The following is a 23,462-nucleotide window of genomic DNA, read 5'->3' as shown; positions in this document are numbered from 1 at the left end:
CATTTGATAGAAGCAAGTGGACTTGATTGGACAACCTATTCCCCAGGAGGCCACACTTGCCCTTTCTCCTCTGTTGTCGGGGGTGGTGTCAAACATGTCCACAAATCTGACATTTCCCTCAAAAGATGGAGCCTAATTCTCCTCCTCTTGTATGGGCTGGACTTAGTGACTCCTCTTTAACGAAGTGAAAAAAGTTGGAAGTGACAGTGTAGGATTTCAGAGACCAGATTCTAAAAGGCACTGTAGCTCCCTCTTGCTCTGGATTACTTGCTCTGCTGGAAGTTAACTGCCACCTGTGAGGATATGTAAGCAGCCCATGGAGAGGCCCACAGGGCAAGCAACTGAGGCCTCTAGCCAAGAACCTTTTGAGTGAGTCACCTTGCAAGTGGATCCTCCAGCCCCAGTCAAGCCTTCAGATGACTCAGCTCTGGTCAGCTGCTTGACTACAATCTCATGAGAGATGCTGAGCCAGAACCACCCAACTAAACCATTCCTAGAGTCCTGACCTTCATATAATGGGTGGAATAATAAATGTTCATTGTTTTAAGCTGCTAAATTTGGGGGCAATTTGTTATGTAGCAATAGAGAACTAATACACTCTCCTATATCACGTTATATTCACTCCTACCCTCTCTAGACCTCCCTCTATTATCTTATAGCTTGTATACTTGGGGAAATGACTGACACATTTTTTTTTTAGCTCTGATAGTTTTGCTATATTTATTTACTTCATAGCCTTATTGAGATATAATTCACATACCATAAAATGGGCTGACAGATTTTTAAAATTGTGGTAAAAACTACAGAACTTACAATTTATCGTTTTAACCATTTTAAAGCGTACCATTCAGTGGCATTAAGTGCATTCAATGATGTTGTGCAACCATCACCACCAACTAGTCCCAGAACTTTTTCATCACCCAAATGGAAACCTCATACTCACGGCTGACACATTTTTAAAAGATAAATTTAATTTTTTTTTGTCTCCAAAATCTGGAACAATTGTGTAGTAACAAAGAAACAATGAAGAAAAACAATTAAATAAATGAAACCCTTCTTTAAAGGCAATCAAATTCAGAAAGAAATAACACTGAAACTCCTAATGACAACATATGAATCTGTTCACATTCTTGTACAGAAGAAGAAAATATAATGAGATACATTCTATGATGGATACAATAAAGACTCAAAAGTTTTACAAAAAGTTAGTCTTGAAAATTCCTTTTAAATCCATCAAGTGCAGAACATCCAGACTGAACGCAGCAATCAAGGAACTGGAATTGGAGACAGCTGCCGGGAGCACAGCAGAGAGGGCAAATAGGTGTCATGTACTGATGGCCTCCAATCTTATAGCATTAATGGCTACCGACAGCCCTGGGATTAGAAGGATCCAGAAGGAACATCTCGGCTCAGTTAGTTCATAATATCTGCCACAGGCTTGGGAGTGAGAGGTAACAGCATTTTGGCCAGCTGTTTGCCAACCCAGGAGTAGGGTACATGTTGGTAATAGGTGTCATTAGTTCTAGCACCACTTCCTTCCAATCACCATAATTTCATACAAGTTAGTAGTGACCAGAAAATATTGCTGCTGAATTGCAGGATGGCTGTACCAGAACGTATATCCTATTATTTGGTGGGCTTAGTTTCTAGCATCCTATGAAGAACAGAACTGAGGATTATTGGCAAAAGAGTACCTTTGGTAGGCATATGCCCCCGCCCCTGGAGAGGACATTACAACTTTACTATGGTGCATCTTGTGACTGCTCAGATACGCAGGCAGACTGTGCTCCTACCCCAGGAGGGCAGCTCAAGAGCAGAAAAGCAGATGTTGGAAGACATTTATACTACCCCTGTATCCAGCCCATTGGACCAGCACCTTTTGTGGTGTGAGACTTGCTCATTTACTCATTTGTCATTCATTCATTAATTTTTAAAGTGTATATTGAGTGCCTTCTATGTACTAGGCACTAGTGATAAGCAGTGAAGGAACGAATGGAACTAATGCACAAAAAAAGTAAAGTTTTTGCACATATTTCTCCAAGTTTGACACTCTTTGGAGCTAATCTGGACTGATCTGTATCAGTAAGATGTTAGTGGGAATGAGAAAGGGCTGGCAGGTCCTTCTGTGCATCTCCTTTCCCTGCCCCCAGAACCTCAACACAAGCAGTGAAACTGAGAGAATGAGAGAAATGTGGATGTGCCCTCCTTTGCTTTACCAGGGCCCAGTATCCCAGATGCTGGCCATTTCCTTTTCCATACCGCCCTTTCCATCACCTGACGACAACGTTATCCTTCCCAAGGCTTCTCCTCACTGCTAGGGAACAGCAGTGCAACTCAATATATTATGAGACAAAGCCGCCTTCATGATAATAAACTCCACTCCACTAGAAAACACCTCCCCAAACAGACGACACAGACCCAGGCATCCCCACCCAGCCCTCTTCGTGTCCACTGTGAGCAGGCTCACAGAGCCATACTCAACCACCTTCTCTGGGCAGGGCTCTAGCTTCAGTGTTTGGGGCAAAAGGCAGGCAGGGCTCAGCAGTGTTCCAAAAATCAGTGGTGCTTGTGACGGAGAAGCAAAGCCGCATTCCCAGGCACAGAACGCCTGAGTCAAAAGGAAGGGAAGGAAAAGAGCCATAGGGGGTGGGGGGCAGCAGGAGGTCTAGATAAAATGAGCAACAGCTGGGAAAAAACTTGGGGATAAAAACACATTTCTTTATTGTAAAAACCAAAACCAAGGAGTAGGCATATTGCCATGCTGACCTTAACAACGAAATGGGCCTCATGCTCCGTGACGGATGAGTGACAAGGTGAGGAACGAGATGAGGCAGTGAGGGGTGAACTGAGGCGGGTTACTCACATGGAATGCCTGAACACAATCTCTCACAGAAAGGGAGAGCCTGCGGCCAACAGAACCATTAACAATTGTCTGCTCCCTTCATTTGTTACAAAAAATGTGAGTCACTCCAATAAAACCTGGCTATGGGCAGAGGGGAATCTAACATCTGACTTGTGAGACAAAAAGAGCCAGCTGCTCCAGCCGCCAGGACTCAATAACTTCCTATTTTAAATCAAGTTCCAGCTGCCCCAGAGCTCAGGAAAAAGGGGATGAACCCAGTCACCCTCTCCTCTAGACACATGCCCCAGCCAGCAGCAGGAGTGTTCCAGATTTTATCAGCTTCTTACATGCACTAGGGGTTGAAATTAGACACCTCATGTGGTTTAGGAATGAGAGAAAGGCTGGATGAACACAGGTGGGGAGAACAAATGAGAAAAGAGTCACACAAGAAAAGGCCTGACGTCCAACTTGCAACAGAGAGGTTTTCCTGCTCCCCAGGCCGCCTGACATCCTACATCCAAGGGCCCCAAGCCCCAGTGCTCTTGGGGTCACAGCGGGGGTCTTGTGCCGGGAAGTACACGGGCACTGAGTGTTTGTGGTAGAACTGCAGACGGGAGAGGAGCTGCTGGACGACATGAGGATATTCTCTCGACAGGTCATGTCTTTCTTCTGGGTCCCGATCAATATCAAAGAGCCAGAAGGTCTTGGTCGGTGGGTCTAGTGGGGGTATCGCAGAACCATTGTACTGAGATGGTGGAGGGAACCAGTAACCACAGCCTGGCGAAGAAATATAACAGTTTATATGGGGAAGGAGCATGGTAGGCAGGTTCTGACTTTGAGGAAGGAGTCTGGGGGACAAGGGTGAGCAGGGTTGTGGGCACGGACACATAAAAAAGATGTGGCCCTTGATGCTGTGTCTAGACCTGTCTCAGACTCTGACTTCTGGAGCTTTAACTAGACATGTCTCACTGCTTCCCAACCAGGGGCGTCCAGGAATGTGCATGTATGCACATGTATGTGGGGGGAGGGATTTTAGTTGTCACAGTGACTTGGGGGGTGCTACTAGCATTTAGTTGTCATGGGCCAGGGATGCTAAAATGTCTTGCAACACATGGGATAGTCCCAAACAATGAAGAATTGTCTTGCTGCAGATGCCAAGAATGTCTTCATTTTAATCACTGTTTAATTGCATCACAGGCTTAACCATCATACCACATACTTAAAAAGTATTTAAAAGATGTTACTTTTAGAGAATGCGTTCAGAGGAAGCAACCTCCTCTGGCAGCTGCACCACTGGTTGAGGATGTAGCTTTCAGAGATTCTCTTTGCTAGCTAGCTGTGCTGTGCTTGATAGCCACACATACCTGAAATCCCTATTTTTTATGAAGCATTAGAGTGGCATTTCTTCCTTTCACTCCTCCCTACAGTTAATTCTCAAATTTTTTTTGGCCAGGACCAGTAGATTACACCACTCCTCCTCATTCGGCTGCCTCATTCCACAGCCCCAGAGATATGTTTTGCAAAAGGCAGTTGTTTTTGGTAAGATCTCCTTCATGTTCTGGTGGGAAATGTAAGCATCCTACCTGGGTAGCCAGTGAGGAGTTTCCAGTTCCTGTGTCTGATTGCAGCATGGATAGATGTGTTGAAGGCCGAATATTCTGGAAGAGAAGAATCATACTTTTCTGGAGACATGCTCTTCCCAGGACCTGCGAAGAAATGGTTTGGAAGAATTAGATCACTGTTATTGGAATGTGTTGTTATAAATCAACATTTTATGTCCTTCTTGCAGAGCAGTAGCTTTTATTCAACGCTGGAGAGTAAATGTGTATCCTGCCACAGAAATGAATCTTCTATTAAATATTAACAGAAAGCTACAGTTACCTTAAACGTCAGTCATAAACCACCACAAATATAAAGGAAATCTCAGAGAGATTAGAACACTAATTCATCCTCAAAAATCACCATGTTCTGCCAATGTATAGCTGGCCACATGCAGAACAGTGTTACAGCACAGTGGGTTGTTTTTTGTGTGTTTTGTTTTTGCTGCTAAATGACTTAATTAAATAAATACATTTTCTGTGTGTATATATATATACTTGTGTAGATAATATATTATAAAATGTACGTTTTAATGGAGTCTATCTCAAGCTATGAGAATTCAAGCATGCCACGATAAATAGTACATATATTTATTTTTTTAACCATACTTACGAAATCTAAAAGTAAGTGAGCAACGTTCAGTTAACTATTCTGACAGGATAATTATGGGTGTAAGAATGAATCTGATATACAAATTATTGGTTGGTATCATGGATTACATTAATTTATCATCTGAGGTCTTATATTAATTGATCATCAGGTTTTTGATGGCAGCAATTAATAAAACCTGCCCCCCCTTCCCCTCTTGAGTCTGGAACCACAGAGGCCAAACAGATGGAGCTAAAAATATTGCTTTTGTTACTGATAAAATTGATTGCAGAGAGCATAGCTTCAGATCTATGGCAGAAGCCTTGCTAATAACTGACCCTTGACTTAGAAAGACTAAAGCACCCATCACTGATCTTGCTGGACCCCGCCTGGGCTCCCTCAGAGCGCACAGCTGAGAGCAGACCAGAGTCTGACATATATCCTGAGGACAGGCTGGCTCCGAAACTAGACAGACAAAGGGGTCTGAATTGAGCATGCTCAGTTCTGTCTTCTGGATACCTCCCTCCTTCACCCCTGGTGGCGAGGAGCAAATAAGGTGCAGCAAGAGAGACCTGAGTTCTACTCTAGTTGAAGACCCTGGGGGATCTGTTAGGGCAACTCCTCCCTGTGCACGTTTAAAAGCCTCAACTTAGGATCTAACTGTATAATATTTAAAGTCCACGTTTATCTGTTAACTTTTCAAATATGGTCACAGCAGTCACCTTGGGTGCACTTCCAAAGGCTGCTAGACTACCTGACAGTGATGAACAGCCGTGTGTGTGATGTGTCTGGAAGAGTGCACTCTCCACCACGGCGTCTGTGTGTCTTCCCGTTACAAAGGACCTGGAGAGCAGCCTCCTCCCTGCCAGAGGGGACTTCTGTGCTGCTCAGGGTTTAATGCAGGAAGCACTGTCAGTGGTGGGAAAGGCAGGGTCCCATTCTTTTGTCACTCTTGTGGAAATGACCCTGGAGAGACAGACTGGAGACTGAGCCAGTAAACACTGGTGTTTCAGACCTTCAGTCTTAACAATCACGTACCAACAAATCATTAGCACCAGGGGGAAATCTTTTCGACTTCTCGTTTCTCTGTTTGCTTGTGGCCATTTTGGCTCCGGTACAAACAGATGCTCCTAGTGACTGAGGCACATGAGGACGTCTATCACAGGAAGTGCATTCTCCATTTACAGACTATGGTAGAACTGCGCGCCCTCATGACCTACTCCTCACAAGTCTGTAGAAAGGCCATGTTTTGATACCAAAGAATGTTAAATAAAATAACTATGCTTTGTGAACAGACACAAAAAAAGGAAATTTAGCTATCTCAGCTATACTTATACACATTTTTTCTTAAAACAAATAGGAACATAAAATACCTAAACAATAAATAAGTTGAAGACTAAATGATGAAAGATGCTGTTATCTCAACGTTATTTTTTTTCATTTTGAGGAATTAAACAAAGAGAAATTTACAAAGAATAATATGGCTAACACTCTGAGCCGTCACCCAGAATGAACAGATGTTAACATTTTGTCATATTTGCTTTTTTTAAAAAATAAAAGAAACAGGGCCATGAGGATGAAGTGACAGTCTCCTTTGTCCCCATCCTCAATCCCAGTCCCTTCATCCACTCCCCGCGAAGCTGCTGCTGTCATGACTTCAGTGTACAGAGTTTCCTTCAGCCACTTTAAAATTCAGTAACATATATGTGTGTCAAGGAATAATATATAGTACTGTCTATACTTTAAAGATGTACGTCTGTGTTATGCTATACATATTCTGTAAGCTACTTTTTCATCCACTATAGTATTTTTAGAGTTCTGTGATAATAAATGTACATATATTTCTTTTAACTGTTTAATTTTTCACTACATAAAAATATCACATTTTATTTATCCATTCCCCTGTTGATGGGCATCTAGGCTGCTTTAATTTTTTTTTTTTTGCTATTATAAGATATCCTGCAACAAACATGGTTGCCCACATCTCCTTGTGCACATGTGCAAGAGTTTCTCTAGTGTGTGTGTCTAGAAGTAGAACTGTCCAGTTGCAAGGCACACACACTTCCAACTTTATAACACATGCTAGTTGGCCCTCCTACCAGTCATCTCCCCATTTCTCCATATCCTATACCTGATACTTTCAGACTTAACAATCTTTGCAACAATTAACAATTTTTAAATAACACCTATAAAGAGCACAAATCACACTTGATGAAGAGTGGACTCTCCCCTGCACTCAAGAAAGAACATTACTAGGACTTCAGAAACCCACGTTTGCAGCCTCCAGTTACTACCCTCCCCTCCCGGGGGTAACTGCCATCCTAACTTTAAACAGTAGAGATTTTTTTGCCTGCTTCTGAACTTTGTATAAATGGAAACCACACAGCACGTCCTCTTTCATTTCTGCCTCTATCTGATCAACATAATGTTTGTGAGATTCACCCTTGGTGTTGAGGTTCAGTCTGTTCCCAGCACCTCATGCATTTTCATTGCTGGCTAGTATTCCATTGCATGAAAATTCCACAACCGCTCACATTTAGACTTAGAACCCACCAGGGATTGATTTCTGTGTATGAAGTGACGTAGAAATCAAGATTCATTTTTAAAATATGGCTATCAACGGAAGGCACCATTTATTGAAAAGACAGTTCTCTTCCACTCATCTCCAGTGACATCTTTGTCAAAAATCGTATTTCCACATGTGGTGAGTCTGTCTCTAGAGCAGCACATTCCAATAGAACTTTCTGCAGTGATGGAGATGTTCTAATCTGCACTGTCCAATGCAGCAGCCACTAGTCACATGTGGCTACTGAGCACATGAAATGTGCCTAGCACAACTGAGGAACTGAGTTTTTAATTTAATTTTAATTAATTTAAACTTAAATTGCCACATGTGGCTAGTGGCTACTGCATTGGACAGCCTGCTCTAGAGTTTCTATTCTGTCCTCTGGTCTACTTGTCTATCCTTGTGCTAATACCACACTGTCTTAATTACTGTAGATTTATAAGTTTTTCTATCTAATTGTGTAAATCCCCAACTTCGTGATCTTCAAGATTGATTTAATCATTATTGGCCTTTTGCATTTTCAATATACATTTTAGGATCAGAATCAGCTCGTCAAGTTTCACAAAATAGCTGCTGGGATATTGATTAGGATAGTAGTGACTCCAGGGATCAGTTTGGGAGTATTGGTGTCTTAAAATATTGAGGCTTACAAGTCATGAGTGTGGTGGATCCCAAGGTTCATTTAGGTTTTTAAAATTTTTCTCTTGACAATGTCTTATGATTTTCTGTGTAGAAGTCTTACACCTTTTCTTAGGTTTACTCCTAGTTGGTTGATCTTTTTTGAACCTATTATAAACAATATTTTAAAATACATTTCATATTCTGAATGTTTGTTCCTGGTATATAAAAATTCAATTGACTTTTTGGCATATTGACCTTCTATCCAGTGACTCTGCTAAATTGCTAAATGTTCCGTTCTCTCTTGAAAACAGCACATATTCTCAAGTTGTTGGGTGCAGTGACCTCTGTATCATATATGTCACAGTTTGCTCACTATGAGATTCAGATCTTTTTTTATTTGTGATGACTTTTGGTTTGCTTGCTTGTTCTATCTGTTATTGGGAGGGTTCTGTTAAAAATCTCTCACTATGATTGAGAATTTGTTTATTTCTCCTTTTAGTGCTCTCATTTTTTGCTTCACACATTTTGACACTATATTATTAAGTGCTTACAAACTTAGAAGCATTATAATTTTCTGGAAGATTGCTCTTTTTATAATTTTGAAAAACCCCTCTTTATCTCTAATAATGTTTTCCCCTGTTAAGTCTACTTTGTCTGAAGTACAGATACCCCAGTATTAGCTGTCGTTGTTGTTGTTGTTAGTGTTTGTACAGTACATCTTTTTCCATCTATTGTCAACATGGTATGAGGCTCATACGCTGTAATACAAAGAAGTATATACAACAGGGTGTGGTGGGTAGGGTAACAGCCCCTAAAGATGTCCATGACTAATCCCCCTAGAACCGATGACTATGGACCATACGTGGCAAAAGAGACTTTGTAAATATGATTAGGGGTAAGGACCTTGAGATGTGGATAGTACCCCAGATTATCTGGGTGGGCCCAATCTAATCACACGAGTCCATAAAAGCACAGACTATTTCTTGACTGTGGTCAGAGGGAGATGTGGCCGCAGAAGAAGGGTCAGAGAGATGCAACGTTGCTGGGTTTGAAGATGGAAGAAGGGTGCCTTGAGCTAAGGAATGTGGGCAGCCACTAGAAGCTGGGAAACGCAAGGAAATGGATTCTATCCTAGACCACCAGAAGGGGACACAGCACTGCTGACACCTTGAGCTTAGCCCTGTGAGACTGTGTTGGACTTCTGACCTACAGAACTATAAGATAATACATCTGTGTCATTTTAAGCCACTAAGTTTGTGGTAATTTGTTACAGCAGCAATAGAAAACTAATACACAGGGCTCTGTGTATTTGTAATCTTACAAATTAATTAGGATGAAATGGTTAAATAACACCCTGAGGCAGAATATGGTTAAGGTCAAACAGTAAATATTATAAAAGGTCATGGTAGAAAGAAGTTGATAAAGGCTGAAGCACAGAGGAAAGACTTATGAAGGAAGTAGGACTTCAGGTAAGACTTGAAAGATGCATCTCTTCATTATTTACCACTCCATCCCACCCCTCTTCTAGTGTAAAAAAACTTAGGGTATGGCCTAAGTCTGACGCATCTCTATAACCCCAAAGTGTAGCCCAGCCTTGGCACATCAACGACAAACACTCAACAATGCTTACTGAAACAATGAATGACTAAAAATTGGATAAACAAAAGGTGAAGAAGGGAATTTTAGACTGAAGAATGAGAGAAGCAGTCCCAATAATCAAGTGCATTTGAAGGACAGTGCTGCAATTGCTGTTGGAGGTTTAGGTAAGATCGTTGGATAGATGGGGTGAAGCAACTTCAAGGGAAGCTGAGGTATTGTCACTTTTCCTTCTCATCAATAGAGAGACACAAGAGGAATTGAAATATTTTTTTAAAGATTGAACTATTTTTTTCTAACAGCTTTATTAAGATATAATTCACATATGATACCATTCACTCCTTTAGAGTGTAAAATTCAGTGGTTTTTAGCATATTCATAGAGTTGTGCAATCATCACAATAAATTTCACACCATTTCTTTATACCATTTTACACCTGCACCATTAGCAGTCATTCCTCATTTCATCCCACACCCTCTAGCTCTAAGTAACCCCTAAGCTACTTTCTGTTTCTTTGGATTTACCTATTCTGGACACTTCCTATAAATGGAATCATATAATATGTGGTCTTTTCATATAAATGGACATTTCCTATAATTGGAATCATACAATATGTGGCTTATTTAACTCAGCATAATGGTTTCAAAGTTCATCCATATTGTAACATGTAGCAATACTGCATTCCTTTTTATGGCTGACTAATATTCCATTGTATAGATATGTCGATTTTATTTATCTCTTCAGCAGTTGATGGACATTTGGTGTTTCCACTCTCTGGCTATTATGAAAAATGCTGCTATGAACACTCATGTACAAGTTTTTGTGTGCATGTATGTTTTCATTTCTTTTGGGTATACATCAAGGAGAGGAATTGCTGAATCATATGGTAACTCTATATTTAATCTTTTGAAGAACTGCAGGACTGCTCCAAAGGGGCTGATCCATTTTATATTCCCACCAGCAGTGATTGAGGGTTCCAATTTCCTTGTCAACACTTGTTATTGTCTGTCTTTTAATTATAGTCATCCTAGTGGGTGTGAAGAGGTATCTCATCGTGGTTTGGATTTGTATCTTCCTGATGACTAATGAAGTTGAGCATCCTTTCATGTATTTATTGGCCATTTGTGTATCCTCTTTGGGGAAATGTCTATTCAGATCCTTTGCCCGTTTTTAATTGGGTTATTTGTCTCTTTATTGTTTAGTTGTAAGAGTTCTTTATATTCTAGATACAAGTCCCTTATCAGATGCAAACATTTTATCTATTCTATGGATTGTCTTTTCACTTTGTTGATAGTGTCTTTTGAAAAATGAAAGTTTTTAATTTTGAGGAATTCCAATTTATCTGATTTTTATTATGTGGCTTGTGCTTTTGGATAATATCTAAGAAACCATCGCCCAATCCAAGGTCATGAAGATTTACATCTATGTTTTCTTTTAAGAGTTTGTAGTTTTAGCTCTTATGTTTAGGTCTTTGATTCATTTTGAATTACATTTATATATGGTGGGAGGTAGGAGTTCAACTCCATTCTGTTGCATGGGGGAATCCAGTTGTCCCAGCACCATTTGTTGAAGAGACTATTCTTTCCCTATTTAATTGTCTTGACATCCTTGGTGGAAATCAATTGACCATAAATGTGAGGGTTTATTTCTGGCTCCATTGATCTATATGTTTTTCTTATGCCAGTATCACATTATCTTCATTACTGTAGCTTTGTAGTAAGTTTTGAAATCAGGAAATGTGAGTCCTTCAACCATTTTTCTTTTTTGCCTCCAAGATTGCTTTGGCTACTCTGGGTCCCTTGAATTTTCTTATGAATTTGAGGATCAGGTTATCAATTTTTGCAAAGAAGCCAGCTGTGATTCTGTTAGGGATTACCTAAACCTGTAGATCAGTTTGGGGAGTATTGCTATCTTACTGATATTCGGTCTTCTGATCCATAAACATGGGATGTCTCTCCATTTATTTAGGTTTTCTTTAAGTTCGTTGAACAACGTTTTGTAGTTTTCAAAATACAGCTTTTTCAAATGGGATGGTTTTCTTAATTTTGTGTTTGGTTTATTCATTGCTACTATATAGAAATATAATTGATTTTTGTATATTGCTCTTGAATTGCGCAACCTTACTGAATTTGTTTATTAGTTCTAATAGTTCTTTAGTTGACTATATTTTTTTATATACAAGGTCACGTCATCTACAAATACAGATAGTTTTACTTCTTCCATGCCAATTTGGATATCTTTGTCTTGCCTAACTGCCTTGTTAGAATTTCCAACATAAGGCTGAAACAAATGGTGAGAGCAGACATCCTTTCTTGTTCCTGATCTTAGGGGGAAAGAATTCAATCTTTCACCATTAAGTGTGATACCAGCTGTGGGTTTTTGTAGACGCCCTTTATTAGGCTGAGGAAATCCTCTTCCATTCTTAGTTTGAGTGCTTTTATCATGAAGATGTGTTGAATTTTGTCAAAAGCTTTTTCTACATCTATTGTGATTACCATGTATTTTTTGTCCTTATTCTATTGATATGCCGTATTACATTAATTGATTTGGGGATGTTAAACCAACCTTACATTCCTGGGATAAATCCCACTTGGTCATGGTGTATAATCCTTTTTATACATTGCGGAATTCCATTTGCTAGTATTTTGTTGAGGATTTTTGTGTCTATATACATAAGGGATTTTGAATTATTAAATTGGTATTTTCATTATTAAATTGATAGTGTATTAGATAGTCTGCTGAGATGACAGACAGGATGTGGAAATTTCTTAGAATGTTAATGACTTTCGGAATTTCTCGGACAGAGTTAGACTAGATCCAGATTTAGGAAATATTTACTGATTAACATCTATGTGGTAAGAAAGCGTTGTGTTCTGAAACTCTATGACATGAAGTGATGAGCAAAAAGATATCTAAGAGAAGTTCTGAAGGTAAAATCTAAGATATTTAGTGACTATAGGTTATAAAAAATAAAATTCCATGGTTTCAAGTTTGATTGTTGGGAGAATATTGTTGATGTTAGTAGAACAGAGATGTTGGGGCGGGAAATAGTGGTGATACTACAATTCTGGAATTAGGCACACTGACTTTGAAGAATTAATATGAACTCAAGGTAGAAATATCCACTACATGTTGAAGCTAAAGCATTGGACCCTATATGAGAGACTGCAGGCACACACTGATTTGAGCACCGTCTACAATGCAGTGATCACTGAACCCTGGAAATGGACTATTTGTTTGGAGAGTGAAGCAAGGGGAACAGAAGCCCAGAGACAGAATACTGAGTGCCAAAGGAAAACTACTACCAAATGAGGCAGAGAAGAAGAAAATAATATGAGGAAGAAAACTGATTCAACAAAACATCACAAAAGTCAAGACAGCAGAAGCATTCCAACCATGAATCAGATGTGTCAAATATTCCATCCATCAGCTTGATGAATGAGAAAAGGGAATTGGATTTGTTAACCTCTGGGCAGAAACTACGGAGTTCAGAGGGAAGCACAAACAAACAAATCTTTCTCTTTTCCTTCTGAATTGAAAGCCACCTCTGAGATAATAAAGCTTTCAAGCCAGACAGAAATACTCAGTTATAAGATGGATTAGTCATGTATATTGATTTGGGATGTAAAAAGGAGATCAGCAAAAAATTTTAGGGCAAATGAAGGAAATCACTATCTTACATAATATGTAGTAAACTTATAGAGCTCCTTATCTGAGCAACCTCTGGAAATCTGAAGGAATTCAAGCTTCCAGAATGAGGTAGACCAATGGTTTCAGTGGAGAACTGTGTACTCCAGGGCCAGAAGGGGTTCTAGAAGTACCTTGGGAGTTGTCTTTAGATGGAATGGTGAGTTAGTGGGTGGGGGTCTAGGTTCCCCATCTCCATTTCAATTAGTTCAGTTTAAAAGAACCTGTAGTATTTGCTAATTATATTGTATTTCTCTACATTTTTGTTTGAAAAAAGGGTCTGTGGCTAAAATATAATTTGAAAGACACTAATTAATGACAGTGATGAATTCATCAAATGAGGAAGAGACTGAAAGATGCCTGGGGACACTTTGGATCTTCCGTTGTTCATGAAAGGCAACATTGCCCTCCTGGCTGTCCACTGCAACCTCCTGACTCTTTGGAAACTGCTGTCTAATATAGTCTATGATTGTGTTTTATAAAATACATTATTTTTTCTGACTATGTAATTTATATGTTTATTGTATATAAGTTGGAAAAAGCAAAAATGTATGAAAGGTAAATTAGAATTATCTGCAAATTTATTAGCTGCTGTTAACATTTTGGTATGTAATCGTTGAGACTTTTAACTACACAAGGCTTAAATAAAATAAACATGTTAGCTGACTTGCAAATAAGAAGAGGAAAGTTCACAGAAAACAAAGTTTTAATGCCTAGAGAAAATCAGGCAGGGCAGTGAGGAGTCCCAAGCATCATTTTGGGGGTGAAGGAATGCTCTGGGTCTCTCCCTCTCTGGAATGTTATTCAAGTAGGATGAGTTGGGTGTGGCTGGAAAACGCGGCTCAGGAAGAGTTAATGTTGTGACCCTGAAGGAAAGCACTGCTAGAGCTGGTAATGAGGACCATGAAGACCGAGGAAAGGACTCTGTGATTGAAGTGAAGCCCCTGCCTCCCCTCTCCCAGAAGGCCGCAGGGCACAGCAGTACTGTGCAAGCACTTTTGGAGCCAGACTGTTTGGGTTCAAATCTCAGCACCCCCCGCTCACTGGCCGTGTGACCCGAGGTGTTAGCTGGCCTCCCTAGGCCTCAATTTCCTCATCTGTAAAATGAGGATAATATTACCTATTTCACAGGATTGTTGTGGGGCCTAAATGTGATAACACATTGGAAACATTTATTATCACTATGTCCAGCCTATAGTAAGTGCACAACAAATGTTTTTATTACCAATCGTGCAATCTTGGGCAACTTTCTGAACTTCCCATGCCTCAGTTTACTATATATAAAATTAGTATAACAATAGCAAGTGAGATAAGGCATACACAGTGCTTAGCCCAGTGTCTGGTATACTGTAAGACTACTGTCAACATTGTCAATAGTAAAGACAATACCAGCTAACACCCATAAGCACTTACTACATGCTTATAAACATAAAACAGTCTGTTAAGTGTTCAGTGTACGTTAACTCCTATGTATGTATGTAATCCTTGCAAGAGCTCTATGAAATAGGTATTAATGTCTGCCAATAACTGTCACTGAATGCTAGCTATCATCAGTATAATATAGGTTTTTTCTTTTATATTATTTTAATGAAGACCTTACAAAGAGGAGAAAAGTAGGCAGAGGTCATTATTATACCAGAAAACAAAACAAAACAAAACAAACCACTTTTCTGGTCTAGGTTTGGAGAGGACTTATATTCGCTCCCCCAGTCATGTCCCAGAGTTTGAACAGGGTTAGGAGGAGAAAGCATTACTATAGCGGAAGCTTTAATTCGCCCCTTTTAGGGTTTAGTCCCTTTTCTGCCCTGTTAGTGGCCTGCCATTCATTTCCATTGGGCTCTTTTTGTTTTTGATCACTTTCATAAATTATAAAGATCAGTTTAAAATTTTATTCTACCTCAAATGACCCATTTATTCTTCCGGCTAGTGTGAAGCCATCTTAATGGCATCTTCAACGGCATATGGATATTTCCTTACAGCAAAAGGTATTAGGTGTTTCCTAATATGGAATCTTGCCAGGTATGTTTTTTAATGAACAGGTAAGACTTAGGTTTAATTAGCACAACTACATTCAACTTTTGTGCTTAAGTTAAAAGTTCTTGAAAGTAGCTTGTTCGTTAGTTTACTATGTGAGTCAAATGTGCCTCTTAGAGTTTATTTACGCTGAAGTTTTATTTATACTAAACATTTGATTGGCTGACCATTTCTCCATGGGTCAATCCAGGAAAAGTTCAAAGGATCCCAAATTCACAGTGAAGTTCAAATCACTAAGGTCATTATTGTGCCAGCTAGTCTGGGATCCACTCAGACGCGCTTGGTGCACATGTGGATCAAATCTCTAGTCTGCTCAGGGTTTTACACGTCCCCAAAACTGCGAGCTCAGGCCATGTCTGCCTCTCATCTTGCTGTGTGGTAAGGACTACACACCCAGATGTGAATGCGTTCACTGTTGTCTTGATTTTTGTTTTTAAAAATCATTCTGGATCCCAAAATAGGAGTTTTTATCTAAAAATAGTTTCCCCCAAAACACTGGCTAGAACCCCCACACCCTGAGCTGATGCTTTACTGACCCTCATTCCTTAATTTTCAGAGATGAAAAAAGTCCCTAGCAGCCACACATATGGCCCGCCCAGCTCCAGAGCTGAGGTTTACAGGACTGTTAGGAATTTTGCAGCAGCATTCCCTATGCCATTACTCTCTAGTTCTGAAAAGGAACTCAGAGAAACCACTGTGCATTTTAGTAGCCTTTAGAATAATTTCCTTCTATTATCTTATTAAGTCATTTAACCACTCTGGTTTCCTCTTTCCTTTTATGTAAAACAAGGATAAAAATAATGCCTACCTCACAGGATGATTGTGAGGATGAAATGAGGTCCTACGGGTGGTGAGTATTCTGTGCATCTAAGTATAAAAGTCCCAGTTACAGGTCTCTTGAATTCCCACAGCAGTTACCATAGGCCTGGGTACATAGATAAATGGATTGACCAACTGAAAGAAATCATTTCAATTTAGGTTGAACCTACGGCCTTTGATTGACAGCCATAAAAATCAAGGTGTGATCAGCTGCCCAACTCTGTAACAACTGTGAGATCTGAATCAGCTGCCAAGGGGACAAAGTATTTTAGAAAATTATAGGAAATGGGGAGGTATTAGTCAAAGGGACAAAGTTGCAGTTATGCAAGATGGATAAGTTCTAGAGATCTACTGTACAGCGTGGTGCCCATGGTTAACAGTACCATATTGTGTCCTTAAAAATTTGCTAAAAGGATAGATCTTATGTTAAGCGATAACACACACACACACACACAAGAAAATAATAAATAAAGGGGGCAGGAGGAAACTTTGGGAGGTGATGGATATGCTTATGGCCTAGATTGTGGCGATGGTTTCACAGATGTATACTTATCTCAAAACTCATCAAGTTGTATACATTAAATATGTACAGCTTTTTGTATGTCAATCATACCTTAATAGAGAATGACGTCAGCATTATGGCAGAGTGAGTTGTTCCCTCTGTCTCACCTCTCTAAGTTACAACTAAATAGACATTCATTAACTAGCAGAGGATTCCCTGCACAGCACAACAGGACATCTGAGAGATCCATGCAGCCGTGCATCTGAAGGTGGGTGGACTGGATCCCGGATGCAGTGGAACTAGGTGAGTGCACCCCTCACCCTCCCTGACGGCAGCAAGCCAGGTCGCAGATCCTCACACAGCAGCCAACATGACTATAAGAGGAGGCGAGGGCAGCCCAGCCTGAGCAAACGCTTTTGGAGTGGTAGCCCAGCCTGTGGGAGTGCCCACTGGGCATGACAGCCCCACCCATGGGAACTCTCCCCACTGAGTGGCAGCTCTGCCCCCATGAAGGCGCCTGCCCACTGAGTGCACAGTAGGTGAGAAGGAGCCCCGCTTGCTCAGAAGGCACCCTGCCCACGGAGCACAGTAGCCTGTGGGACCTGCTGAGTGGTGGCTCAGCCCCCTCGTAGATGCCCCTCCCACCTAGCACAGCAGCTCAGCCAGTCCCCTGCCAAGCACAGTGGCCCCACCCATGTGAGAGTCACCCACCTGCTGAGCACAGAGGGCTCACCTATGGTGTGCAACCCACCTGCCCAGTGCAGAGGCTCTGCCCATGTGAGCAGAACCTGCAGAGCGGCTGCAGCCAGCCCATGCAAACGCAGAGCAGCCCTACCTGCACAACCTCCAGCAGACAGGGCAAGATGAGAAAACACAGCCCCTGCTCCCCTCCAGCAGTAGCAGGTGGAATCTGTGACCGGATATTACCACAAATGCACCAGCAAAGGATCAATTCATCAAACACCATGAAAAACTACAGTAACACTTCAGGGCAGAAGGAAAATCACAACTCTCCAGAAACCAATCCTGAAATCACAGAAGTTTACAATCTAAATGACAGAGAATTCAAAATGGTTGTCATAAAGAAACTCAAAGAGTTACAAGAAAACTCAGAAAGACAGTTCAATGAGCTCAGGAATAAAATTAATGAGCAGAAGGAATACTTCACCAAAGAGATTGAAACTCTATAAAAAACCAAACAGAAATTCTAGAGATGAAGAACACAATTAATGAGATAAAAAATAATCTAGAAACCATAAGAAACAGAACTGATGTTATAGAGGACAGAATTAGTGATTTAGAGGATAGAAATGCTTCAGATAGTGGAGGAAAGAGAACTAAGATTTAAAAAAAATGAAGAAATTCTTCAAGAAATATCTGACTCAATTAGGAAAAGCAACAGAAGGATTATAGGTATTCCAGAGGGAGAAGAGAGGGAGAAAGGAGCAGAGAGCATGTTCAAAGAAATAATAGCTGATAACTTCCCAAACCGGGGGGAGAAACTGGACTTACAAATACATGAAGCCAATAGAACTCCTAATTACATCAATGCAAAAAGATCCTCTCCAAGTCATACACTATTAAAATGGGCAAAAGTCAATGACAAAGAAAAAATATTAATGGCAGCAAGGCAGAAGAAAATAATCTACAAAGGAACCCCTATCAGGCTTTCAACAGATTTCTCAGCAGAAACCTTATAGGCTAAGAGAGAATGGAATGATATATTCAAAATACTGAAAGAGAAAAACTTTCAGCCAAGAATACTCTATCCCATGAAACTATCCTTCAGATATGATGGAAAAATAAAAGCTTTCCCAGATAAACAAAAGCTGAGGGAGTTCATTGTCATTAGGTCTGCCTTACAAGAAACATTGAAAGGAGCCCTCCCATCTGAAACTAAAAAGCAGAGGTTTACAAAACCTGGAGCAAGCAGATAAATAGATAGATGGAATCAGAAAATTGCAGCTCTATATCAGAATAGGCTAATAAATACCTAATTATAACAAAAAAGATAAGGAGAATCAAAAAATAACTATAAGCATCAAAAATAACTATAAATACTTCAATTCAGTCACAAATTCACAGTACAAAAACGAATAATTTGTGACAACAATAACTCAGAAGGGTAAGAGGTAAGGGATGGAACCTGCTTAGGCCAATGGAGATAAAAGGCTATCAGAAAATGGACTTTCTCATCTATGAGATCTTTTATACAAACCTCATGGTAACCACTAAAGAAAAAAATCAGACCAGAGCCACAGATCATAAATAAAGAGAAAACTGAGAAAACCATTACAGAAAACCACCAAACTGAAATGGCAGTCAGAAATACAAGGGAAAAGAAACAATGGAAATATAGAACAACCAGAAAACAAGAGATAAAATGGCAATATTAAGCCCTCATATAAAAATGATCACTCTAAATGTAAATGAATTGAATTGCCCAATCAAAAGACACAGAGTGGCTAGATGGATTAAAAAAAAAGACCCAACAATATGCTGCCTCTAGGAAACACATCTCAGCTCTAAAGACAAACATAGGCTCAGAGTGAAGGGATGGAAGACAATACTCCAAGCAAATGGCAACCAAAAGAAAGGTGTTGCCCTACTTATATCAGACAAAGCAGACTTCAAGATAAAAAAAAAAAAAAGAGAGAGACAAAGAGGGACAGTATATAATGATAAAAAGGACATTACACCAAGAGGACATAACACTTTTGAATATATATGCACCTAACACAAGAGCACCAAAGTATATACAGCAACTATTAACAGACCCAAAGGGATAAACTGACAGCAACACAATAATAGTAGGGGACCTTAACATTCCACTTATATCAATGGACAGATCATCCAGACAGAAAGTCAACAAGAAAACAGTGGCCTTAAATGAAACACTAGACCAGAAGGACTTAACAAATATACATAGAACATTCCATCCAAAAACAGCAGGTACACATGGAACATTCTCAAAGATAGACCATATGTTGGGAAACAAGGCAAGCCTCAATAAATTTAAGAAGATTGAAATCATATCAAGCATCTTTTCCAACTACAATGCTATGAAACTAGAAATCAACTACAAGAAAAAGGCTGGGAAAGTCATAAATACGTGGAGACTAAACAACATGCTACTGGACAACCACTGGATCATTGAAGAAATCAAAAGAGAAATCAAAAAATACCTGGAGACAAATGAAAATGAAAACACAACATACCAACTGTTATGGAATACAGCAAAAGTGGTACTAAGAGGGAAATTCATAGCTATACAGACCTACCTCAACAAACAAGAAAATTCTGAAATAAATAATCTTAAACTACACCTAACAGAACTAGAAAAAGAAGAATAAACAAAGCCCAACGTCAGCAGAAGAAGGGAAACAATAAAAATTCGAGCAGAAATAAATGAAATAGAGACTAAAAAAAACTACAGAAAGGATCAATGAAACTAAGAGCTGGTTCTTTGAGAAGATAAACAAAATTGACAAACTCTTAGCCAGACTCACTAAGAAAAAAAGAGAGAAGGCTCAAATAAATAAAATTAAAAATGAAAGAGGAGAAATTACAACAGATACCACAGAAATACAAAGGATTATAAGAGAATACTATGAAAAACTATATGGCAACAAACTGGACAATCTAGAAGAAATCGATAAATTTTTAGACTCATACAACCTCCCAAAACTGAATCAAGAAGAAATAGAGAATCTGAATAGACCAATCACAAGTAAAGAGATTGAAACAGTAATCAAAAACCTCCCAAAAAATAAAAGTCCAGCACCAGATGGTTTCCCTGGAGAATTCTACTAAACATCCAAAGAAGAGTTAATACCTATCCTTCTCAAACTCTTCCAAAAAATTGAAGAAGATGGAATGCTTTCTAACTCATTCTATGAGGCCAGTATTACCCTAATACCAAAACCAGACAAGGACAACACAAAGAAGGAAAATTACAGGCCAATATCTTTGATGAACATAGATGAAAAAATCCTCAACAAAATATTGGCAAATTGAATACAGCAATACATTAAAAGGATCATACACCATGATAAAGTGGGATTTATACCACAGATGCAGGGATGACTCAACATCCACAAATCAATCAATGTCATACACCACATTAACAAAATGAGGAATAAAAATCCATGATCATCTCAATAGACGCAGAGAAAGCATTTGACAAGATCCAATATCGTTTATGATCAAAACTCTCAATAAAATGGGTATAGAAGGAAAGAACCTCAATACAATAAAGACCATATATGACAAACCCACAGCCAACATCATGCTAAATGGTGAAAAACTGAAAGCTATCCCTCTGAGAACAGGAACAAGACAAGGGTGCCCACTCTCATCACTCCTATATAACATAGTATTGCTGGTTTTGGCCAGAGCAATTAGGCAAGAAAAAGAAATAAAAGGTATCCAAATTGGAAAGGAAGAAGTAAAACTCTCACTGTTTACGGACGATATGATTCTATATATAGAAAACCCTGAAAACTCCAATGTAAAACTATTAGAAATAATCAACAACTACAGCAAAGTTGCAGGGTACATAATCAACTTACAAAAATCAGTTGCATTTCTATATACTAATAACGAACTAGCAGAAAGAGAGGTCAAGAATACAATCCCATTTACAATCGCAACAGAAAGAATAAAATATATAGGAATAAACTTAACCAAGGAGGTGAAAGACCTGTATACTGAAAACTATAAGACATTACTGAAGGAAATTGAAGAAGACATAAAGAAATGGAAAGATATTCCATGCTCATGGATTGAAAGAATCAACATAGTTAAATGTCCATATTACCTAAAGCAATCTACAGATTGAAGGCAATCCCAATCAGAATCCCAATGACGTTCGTCACGGAAATAGAACAAAGAATCCTAAAATTTATATGGAACAACAAAAGACCGTGAATAGCCAAAGCAATCCTGAGAAAAAAGAACAAAGCTGGAGGCATTACAATCCCTGACTTCAAAATATACTACAAAGCTATAGTAATCAAAACAGCATGGTACTGGCACAAAAACAGACACACAGAGCAATGGAACAGAATTGAGAGCCCAAAAATAAAACCACACATCTGTGGACAGCTAATTTTTGACAAGGGAGCCAAGAACATACAATGGAGAAAGGAAAGTCTCTTCAATAAATGGTGCTGGGAAAACTGGACAGCCACATGCAAAAGAGTGAAAGCAGACCATTATCTCACACCATACACAAAAATTAACTCAAAATGGATTAAAGACTTGAATGTAAGACCTGAAACCATAAAACTCCAACAAGAAAAAATAGGCAGTACACTCTTTGATATCAGTCTTAGCAATATCTTTTCAAATACACGTCTACTCAGGCAAGGGAAACAAAAGAAAAAATAAACAGGACTATATCAGACTAAAAAGCTTCTGCAAAGCAAGGGAAACCATAAACAAAATGAAAAGACAACCTACCAATTGGGAGAAAATATTTGCAAGTCATATATTTGACAAGGGGTTAATTTCCAAAATATATACAGACCTCATACAACTTAACAACAAAAAAACAAACAACTTGATCAAAAAATGGGCAGAGGATATGAACAGACATTTTTCTAAAGAAGATATACAGATGGCCAACAGACATATGATAAGATGTTCAACATCACTAATCATTAGAGAAATGCAAATCAAAACTACAATGAGATATCACCTTACACCTGTCAGAATGGCTATAACTACCAAGACAAAAAATAACAAATGTTGGAGAGGATGTGGAGAAAAGGGAGCCCTCATACACTGCTGGTGGGAATGCAAACTGGTGCAGCTGTTATGGAAAATAGTATGGAGAGTTCTCAAAAAATTAAAAATAGAAATATCATACTATCCAGCTATCCCACTACTGGGTATTTATCCAAAGAACTTGAAATCAACAATTCAAAGAGGCTTATGTACCCCTATGTTCATTACAGCATTATTCACTATAGCCAAGACGTGGAAGCAACCCAAGTGCCCATCAAATGATGAATGGATAAAGAAGATGTGGTGTATATATACAATGTAATACTACTCAGCCATAAAAAAAGACAAAATTGTCCCATATGCAACAACATGGATGGACCTTGATGGTATTATGTCAAGCAAAAAAAGTCAGACAGAGAAAGACAAACACCATTTGATTTCAATCATATGTGGAAGATAAACACATGGATAAAGAGAAGAGATTAGTGGTTATGAGAGGGTGGGCACAAGGGGTAAAGGGGCACATATGTATGGTAATGGGCAAAAACTAGACTATTGGTGGTGAGCACAATGCAGTCTATACAGAAACTGATACATAATCATGTACACCTGAAATTACACAATGTTATCAACTAATATGACCTCAATAAAATAAAAAAAAATCATACTCGAATAAAGAGGTTTTAAAATGAAAGAATGAACGAACAAAAAAAGGAAATTGTGTGGAAAAAATGTGGTAACACCTTCTAAATTCTATATGCTAAACCAAAGTTCTGGCCAAAATGGTGAAAATCGAGTGAAATAGAACAGGGATTCCCAATTCTGGTTGTACACTGGGATCACCTGACCCCCACAGTCACCTCAGTAGTTAACTCCGG

The 23,462-nt window shown here is 39.2% G+C and overlaps 1 protein-coding gene across 1 annotated transcript in view; it reads right to left on the bottom strand.

Annotated features, from left to right (window-relative positions):
* Positions 1–951: 951 nt before the first annotated feature.
* The window catches only part of ARSB (arylsulfatase B), a 168,644-nt gene continuing 146,133 nt past the window's right edge, over positions 952–23,462 (bottom strand). Inside the window, exons 7-8 of the mRNA XM_087430135.1 lie at positions 4,426–4,548; positions 952–3,619 (exon numbers count right to left, since the gene is read on the bottom strand). Coding sequence (XP_087286261.1) covers positions 3,354–3,619; positions 4,426–4,548 — 389 coding nt within the window. The 3' untranslated portion in view covers positions 952–3,353. The remainder of the gene's footprint in view (positions 3,620–4,425; positions 4,549–23,462) is intronic.

This window comes from Ceratotherium simum, chromosome 4, assembly GCF_057802395.1.
Source record: "Ceratotherium simum simum isolate JZ-2026a chromosome 4, ASM5780239v1, whole genome shotgun sequence".
NCBI classification, from domain to species: Eukaryota; Metazoa; Chordata; class Mammalia; order Perissodactyla; family Rhinocerotidae; genus Ceratotherium; species Ceratotherium simum.
The sequence above is the reverse complement of the archived record's forward strand: the minus strand, read 5'-3'. Positions and strand labels throughout refer to the sequence as shown.